The sequence below is a fragment of the Saccostrea echinata genome, unplaced genomic scaffold, assembly GCF_033153115.1.
Source record: "Saccostrea echinata isolate AGI-Se365-2 ecotype Australia unplaced genomic scaffold, CSIRO_AGI_Sech_v1 ptg000016l, whole genome shotgun sequence".
NCBI classification, from domain to species: Eukaryota; Metazoa; Mollusca; class Bivalvia; order Ostreida; family Ostreidae; genus Saccostrea; species Saccostrea echinata.
This window is the reverse complement of record NW_026889765.1, coordinates 5,549,714-5,558,431: the sequence shown is the minus strand read 5'-3', so window position 1 is coordinate 5,558,431 and position 8,718 is coordinate 5,549,714. Positions and strand designations below refer to the sequence as shown.

The 8,718-nt window shown below is 32.7% G+C and overlaps 1 protein-coding gene across 1 annotated transcript; it reads right to left on the bottom strand.

Moving 5' to 3' along the window:
• Nucleotides 1–243: 243 nt before the first annotated feature.
• LOC133188370 (probable transcriptional regulatory protein CPn_0573/CP_0176/CPj0573/CpB0595) lies at nucleotides 244–8,093 on the bottom strand. The gene is made up of 6 exons (XM_061323759.1): nucleotides 8,056–8,093; nucleotides 4,815–5,164; nucleotides 3,868–3,977; nucleotides 3,287–3,423; nucleotides 1,864–2,035; nucleotides 244–837 (listed from the first exon to the last, which is right to left on the bottom strand). Exons 2-6 carry the CDS (start codon nucleotides 5,149–5,151, stop codon nucleotides 634–636), a joined length of 960 nt encoding a protein of 319 aa, XP_061179743.1. The 5' UTR covers nucleotides 5,152–5,164; nucleotides 8,056–8,093; the 3' UTR covers nucleotides 244–633.
• Between the last annotated feature and the right edge of the window lie 625 nt (nucleotides 8,094–8,718).

Below are 8,718 nucleotides of genomic sequence, written 5' to 3'. Positions count from 1 at the left end.
TCAATACATGCAATTTTCCACAAAGATGTTCATGTATGAATTTAAGTATTCCATCCATATGTTATCAATTTACAATTTCTGGAACTGACAGAGGTAATGGAGGTCTTCTTCTCATCAAGTGTTAAAAAAATATTGCAAATAAAGTTCATTAACTTGACAATAAAACTTATTGATTTTTCAAATTTACCACCCTTAGTTTGTCTTCAAAAAAAAAACTTTCTTTTTATCAAACAAAAAACACAATGCTTTTCAGTACTTTAATTTTTTGTCATCTCTGCATCTAATTTAATATTTTAATTGAGTAATTCTGTTGGCCAGATTTTTCAAACTGTCACAAAAACATAATCATTCATATATTTTATACATTATTTCCACCTTAAGATAAATATTGTTCAATGCATACATTAGTATACAATGTATCTACTAAGTCATAGTGTTGTTCATAACATCACTGATCATATTTTCAGATGTATCAACCTAATTCCCTGCATTGGTAGCTAGTTTTGAGACATTATCTCATTTTTCATAGCATGAATTACACAAACACTGATGATGAAAATCACTCCAAATTTCCATCAAAAGAAAGGTCTTTGAAATAAATATATAAAATTTTATCTATAAATGTATTAACACTCAGGATTTTATATTAGAATACATCTGTACAAAGTTATCTGCCCCTTCGAGTCTGTCAATGATGGTGTTTATCTCCTCTAGCTCCGCCTCTGAGGGCGTGACTGGCATTAACGGACTATAGTCCTCAAAAAACGATTCCACTGTCAAATTCTGTCCCTCTAATCGTGACTTCACCTCCATTAGCTGAGAAGGATCACATATAAACTGAAAAAAAAAGTTTTATAAAATGTTAGAAACGTGATAGGTCAGGGAAGATAACTCAGAATGTGAAATACAGCTAAGTTACACAGGAACAAATTCATTAACCTCTTTATCCCCTTGGGCAACAAGTTACTACGGGGATATACCAGTAGCATCACTATTGCATGTGTATTTGGTGTTTGTGTGGGTGTGCTGTGAACAAGCATTTTTAGAAAGATTGCTAGAGAAATTTAGTACATGTACTTAGGATCACAAAACTTTGCTTATATATTCTTTAGCATTGTAATAGGTCAACCTCTATTTTTTCCCTCTTTCAGGGCTCAACATTAACATACATGTATGTCTGATTGTCCATGTCCAATTCATTTTATTATTCAATTGATTATTCAATAACTCAATCTTCAGACACATTGTCTGATCAAACAGTTACTTTCTGTACCATTATGGAATATCATAATTGAAAAAAATCCCAACAGAATGTGTTTTACACTTTTTTTTTTTCAGAAATTGCAAACATCAAATGGCTTCATTAATGGACGAGTATGAACAATACTATGTTACAGACAGGGCTACAGAGCAGTAGTGTTCTTATTTTCTTGATTAAACAAATCTTTATAAGTTAAAATAAGTTATACTTCTTGTCTTGAACTTTAATAAAGTTCTACAAATTTTTATGTCTCTTACATGCAAGAATGGGACAAGTAAACAATGAATTCGGACAAGTAACATTTGTTTGCAAAGTGTTTGATGGATGAGCTTTGAGTAATCAAAATAATAAGAGAACATTTCTCTGAATATCCTAGCCTCATTACAACAATTTTTTGAGGCTAATTAACATAATTCTTGAAAGCAAAAGTGATAATTTTCATAATTGTTTTATTTAGAAGAGATCCAGATATATCTGTATCCTGCTGCAAGGGGATGCTCCTCTTGGCAGTGCTACTGTGACCTATTTTCATGCAAAACTTACATCATATGGAAGATGCAGACCACATGTACATGTAACAGCAAATGAACAAAATTTTATACCTTGATGACCTTTTGACCCTCCTCATTAGTCTCTGTGGTGACATCCTCTGCTTCACATTCTATGGCAACTTCCTCAAGGTCAAGATCAGGTCGGTTAGGGTCAGGGGTCACATACAATATTCCTTGCTGTTTGAAATAATGTAATGTGGTAGGGCTGTTGCTGATCTTCACACTAAAATAAATAAACTCTATTTCCAATTACAGAGTAGAAAATTGCATGTGTTCCAAAGTGATTCATTAATATTCAATATGCCAAAATCAAGTAAAACTGGGAATCAATGGGAAATAAGTGCACATATAGATTAAAAGGAGGGTAAAGTACATGCTGTCATGTACAGTTAAAAAAAAATTAGATTTTTGTGTGCAGTGGTTTAAAATTTCTTAAATATCCAGAATTTGATAAAACATATGAATAGCAATAAAGTTAATCAAAATTTTATTTTGATTTGTAAAATAGATGTCTCTGATCAGATGGTAGCTCTACTCGTTTTTAATTATGATGATGGATTGAAGAGGAAGAGTAATTTGACATCAATCAAATTTTTACAAAGTTTTCCTGAAACCAAACCTGTAGGAGTGGTATTTTAAAAGCATTTCAAAGATTATTCTATTTTAAGTAACTTTGGACTTTTTAGATAAAAAAAAAAAAACCAAAAACTGATGCATAAGGCATAAATTAAGATATTGTTTGTTTGCCCTTGGCCGATTGACCCAAGAAAATAAGTTCTACTCAAAATATCTTATTCCTCTTTTCATTTCTGATTCTTTTAATTTGAATCATTTTATGTCTATTTTCATCAAGTTAAATTTTTTTTCACAAAATTTCATTTGTGGTCATTCAGATGCTTTGATTTCATATTTTTATGGGGTGGAGTATGATGGTGATTGCAACCTAACCAAAATACAAATTTTGTATGTTCGACAACTTACCAGGAAATATAATGGTCAAGAGAAAATTTGACAAATACAGGCTGCTTTGTGATGTTGGTTGAATTACAGTGATGATAAAATTTTCCATGAAGATCTATATTAATTTAAGATGAAAAATTGAAATATTTTTCTTTCCTACCTACCCACTGTTAAAAGCCTCGGTCAAAAATGGGCAAATAAACATGTTTTTAATCTTGATCTAAAGTTAACATGGTCTACATGCTACTTGTGTACTAAGTATTATTGAAAATTGGTCAAAGTTATGGGTTCAGATACACATCGTGTATGAACAATTACCCCCCCCCCCCCCCCCCCCCAAAAAAAATACAAATACCGTTTTCAATCAGAAAAACAAAAATCTGATAAATATTCACTGGTCTCAAAATTTCCCAGAAATCCAAGCTTAACTTATTGACTGCACAACTCTTGCAGAAAAAAGACAAGCAATGTTTTGGGGAAAGTTAATAGAATGCACCAGATATCACACACTTACGGAAGTCTTTTGAGGGCATTCTTTAGGTCTGTTCTTCCATTGTTCACATTGTCTGTGTCCATAAGGACTATGAAGATAGAATTACCTGGTCCATTTACTTCATACATATGCTCTTTAGAGTTCATTCCCTTTTTATTCTGTCCCAAAAAGAAATTCTTATTAATGACTCATAATAAAAATAATACCTGAAATGGATAAGTTATTATAAACCTAACCACTTTGTCATAAAGTCAAACTTTGAGATATCTGTGAGTTCAATATATTGAGGTTAAAATACATATAATTAGTAATTAGAACTCAAGATTTCAAAGTTGTATATCCAATTTTCTATTAACAGAGAATTAGTTAACTTTACTGTATAGTGTATACAGGGAAATTTTTGCCCCCTTTTCTTTTCACCCCTTTCACCCTCATTGCAAGCGGACAAATTTAAAATGGGGCATATTCAAAGAAGACATCATTATCTCTCAAGTACAACTATGTCTTGGTGAATTTAAAATGAGGCAAAATTGTTTAAATTGTGAAAAGTCAAAAAATGACAATACACCAAACATCACAAACATAAGTTTACATAGAATTACCATCTTTTCCAGCATCCTGTTGAATGCGTCAACACTAAGACTTTGTTTTTTGATATTCTCTAAAACTTGAGCTAACCTCGGGTTAAGTTTAGGATCCGTAGAACCTCCCTCTGAAAAAAAAATGTCCATTTTTCATAATTCTGATATTTTTAAACCACATAATCATCTCAACAAACTATTTACACTTCAAAATGAAAGAAATTTTGCATTGGCTTCAAAACTCAAATGAATTATCCTGCTGTTTTCTAAGAAATGAACCTTCTTAATTTAAAGATCATTGCAATTTGAAATAACCACACTCAAAGTATAATCATATGAATTCATAATTTTTGGGGATGCATAATTTTATTGGTATACTGGTATTTTGTGATTTTTTTACTCCGTAATACGTATCATGATTTGGAGACTCAAATACCGTTATTTGGTATATAATTTTTAATTCCAGAAAATATTCATTAAATTCTTTGAACTATTAAAAAACATTACAGGAAATCTAAATGTTTTATATTACATAAATAAAATTTTTTAAAAAAGTGAAGTTATGTTTTTACAGCATATTTGTAGGAAAAATTATAGAAATTCATTTGAAATTGTAGTAAAAATTCTGTGTAAAAATATCACAATATTTTTTATATCATTCAATTTTGGGGGAAAATCATGATATATCACAATACGAAAATTTTGGCAATCTCTATCCCTAACAATTTATAAATCTGTGCTCAATTTTGAAAAACAGAAATTTCAAATTCCTTTGACCCCTAGAAACAAAGATTCCAATGACATCATTGTTTACACCACCTACACGCAGTGTCATACAGACTCCCTCCCATATCAACAGTATTCCTAGAATTGACAGAGATACATGTAGTTAATGACCCCCCACCCTATCTTTCTCCGAGCATTTTTAACCGTGTAGCATAAAGTCCCCACAATCACACAACCCTTACCTTTTACAGCTGTTATGGCGAGTCTGACGTACTGGTTCATCATGGTTGACTTTTTATAATCCTGCGCCTCTTTCCGATGTTTGATGTTCGAATACTTACTATGACCTGCCATATGTCTGTTTGTCTGTAAGTGCACAGCACTAACAGTTTGAAGCAATGCTTTTCTTTGCACTGCTTTGTATGTCCATACACTTATTTCTGTTGATTTTGAAATTCTATGCCTCACTAAATCTTGATGAAGAGAACATCTTTGAATACGATACAAGTTGTGTCTTGTCCAGCTACAAGAGGTTGTTCTTTGTAGAACTCGAAGAAAAGACTGGTGAATTGCCTCCATTATAACTAGGTTTCTAAAAAGAAAAAGAAAAAAATTATCATCATAGGCAAGGCAATGTATTCAAATATTTTCACAGTGCTTCATAATAATATAATATATGTAATATATGTATATGTATCCTTTTCATAAGCAACTTTTGTGCCAAATATGAGATTTTTGTGCTATGTAGTTTTATACCAAAACATTACAAGTGTAACTGCATGGAGATCAAGGGAGAAAAATGTGACAAGCCAGACCAGGATTTGAACCCAGGCTCCCTGAATTTCCAGTCAGGTGCTCTATTTCCTCCCTCCTTAAAGGTCTTCGGCCCTCAAAGACACAAACCCATGCTTTTCCCTGGTAGGTCTTTCACCTGTCACTTCCAGGGCATTGCACAGCACCAAATGTAACCGGAGAGGGAGAAAAATGTGACAGACCAGACCCAGATTCAAACCTGGACCCCCTAAGTCTCCAGTCAGGTGCTCTACCAACTGAGCTTTCTGCCCACCGGTGATTGAAGCCGACTGACTACCACACAATTTTCATGTACAGTCTGGACACAGAGCAGGTCAGGGACAAACACTCCCCACTCCTGGCACTAAAGTATTTGCAAAGGGGGAATATTATATCAATATTGAATTGTTTTTGTCTGCCTTTTTGGCCTAGCTGGTTGCAAATATCCAATACTTAGATAGAATGTTCTATCGTTAAAATGATATTGTCCTACGGACCCGGTTTAACGATAGAATTCGTTCCGTGTATTCGCAATGTAGCAAAATAAACACGGGCGATAACTCGAACTCTGTGCATTTTCTATGAACAATCCAGAGAGTTCTGAATGTCAATATGGCGTTAAATTTGAAGCGAGGAAAAAACGTTGAGAAAATGAGTTGAATTTTCGTATTTATATGGATTATTTTTTAGGTTAAAAGGCATATACAATCTCAAAAAGGTTTGTTATGATTAATTTGGTAGTCATTTTCAGTGCAACTCCTTTTGTATTCTTCAAAATCATTTCGGAGTGGATCCACTCCGATTTGCTACATTGCAAGTATATGGGACGTATTCTAACTGTGGTGAGGGCTTGTCCCGAGACACAGTTAGATTATTCTAACTAATCCAATACTATGCTTAAAACATTAGTATGACATCATCCTTTGTTCTTTTAATACTTTCTATTCCTTGAAAGGCCCAAGACAGTCTAATAAGTTACCTATAACCGTCCAATAAGTTAAAAAATCTGTCCATTATTAAAAATAATGGACAGTATTTAATAACTTATTGGATGGCTATAGGTAAGTTTATGGATTAAGAAAACACAATAAAGACCCAAATAAATATTTAAAGTAATGAATCCAACATGTTTCACAATGTAATGAAATATATATTCCAAGTCACAAAAACAAAAATTGAAAATGATGAAATGTATTTCCAAATCACAATGAATGTCAAAACTTCAATTTGAAGGAAATATCTCCGAATTCTATGTAGCATGCTCGGGGGTGTCAATTTTCCTTTTTAATGCTTCTGGCAAGAATCAATTGCTACTTCTTTCTCACTAGAACTCCGAATAATTTTGCCCACTTTCTGCAGGAGCGCATCGTTTCTTCTGTTATAGGAATGCAAGGGTGTTTGATCAGTAGTCTTTGCCCGATTCATTAATGACTTCAGCGATGAAAAATAATTATAACTTTGTTGGTTTCTTTATCACCCAACATCGTGATGTCTTTAAGCACGAAAACATCAACGTTGGGTACAGTGCAACATTCTCCCTGACATTTCAAGAACACAGTCACTGCCCATTTACATTTCTCTGTTTTTCGCGAAAAGCCTTTTCTAAATCATATAAATATAGTTGATTAAATTACGGAAATCTGTCTACGTTCCCTTTGTTTTTCTGCATCCTTGAGTAGCCTTGGCCAAAAGTTGAGAAATATTTGAAAAAAAACGCCCACTTTGAGTTCAAAGTTCATTATCTTGACAATCCTAAGCTCAAAATCCAAAAATCGCTTGAAATATTAGTAGATTGCTCATCATATCTGAATTTGATTTGCATCAGAAATATGCTTTCTCCCTCGGAAGAAGACATTCTTTCAACATTGACAATCACAAGAAAATGATTTTGGGATCTCATTGCATTGTGGTTAAATATTCTTAATTCGTTTATTTAAAAATAGGATTTACCTGTAACTGTCCACTAAGTTAACAATTAAAATGATTGAAAGTTTCTTTTGATTGAAAACAACCTATACCTGAGACAGTCCAATAAGTAGACAATGCTTACTTAATACAATGGAAGAGAAACAATTCTAAGAGATTACATTATGAACACAATAGAGTAAATGTTTTAAGTAGGTTATAGGCCTCAAACTGTCCATTCTGTGAGAAGAAAGAACAATTGTCGGGCCTAACGGCCCTCCAACAGTTCTTTCTTTTCACAGAATGGACAGTTTTCGGCCTATAACCTTTACATAAGCACAGGTACTTGGGTCTTGGTTTATAAATATGCATGTACCTTATTGATGTGTAAAAAAGTACTTTTTTTTTTTTAAATATCAATAAGGTACACAAATATTTATGAAGCAAGACCCAAGTACCTGTGCATGGAAGTTGAAATGACAGAATGTCAATATATTACACATTCTCACAGAACATGATATAGTAACTGAAATCAAAAAATTAAAAACCAGACACAACTAATATCTATCCTTTCACTCTGTTGTATCATGCCTATCAAATGACACAACATTTACAACGGACAATCAAAATGTAGGAGGAAATTCGGTCCCTCAATATTTTACAAAGTTCCACATTTTTTTTAAAGATCAATGTCAAGAGTAAAAACTTAGTAATGCTCAACATATAAAAATAAGTTTTTGCATAAAAGTGGATAAGCATAATTTCATTATTTATAATCAAACTTACAGTTACACAATCTGCCTGTCCTGTCTCTTCGCCACCATGAGGACAAAATCTTGTCTAGTTCCCTGCCCTTGCATGGTCTTTATCTTGGTTCTACACCATTTCAGTCCTATCGTTTTGGGTCCATCTATACGAAAATGTCTTTTTCATTTATTTTTTAAAAGTAAACAAACAAACAAACAAAAAAATGAAAGAAAAAGAAAAATAAAGAAGAAAGAAAAGAAAAACTGTCTGTTCTACTCTAGCAGTGATGGGGATGCCCCAGCAGTCCCCCCTGAAAAATATTAATTTTAATCTAAGAAAATTGTAAATATATTAAAGAAGTATATTGCCTCATGAAATGAACATATTAAATAATTATAATAATTATAGGTTCTAAATTCAATAATTAATTTAAATGTTTTCATATATACATGTAATTACTTGGGGGGGGGGGGGGGGGGGGGGGTTAGTGCATGTATCAATTATTTTAAGTTACAGTATGACATTTTTAATCAAACCTAGAAGGTTGTCAAATTAGCTGAAATTTGATTGAGAGTCCAGGTTAAAGATGCTTGTGTTGTAATGTATCTTCATTCAATAATTTGTCACACGTGTACAATTTCTACAATGGAACTTCTTGACTATAGCAGACTTATTTTTTTTTTTGTAGTGTGTCTATGCATG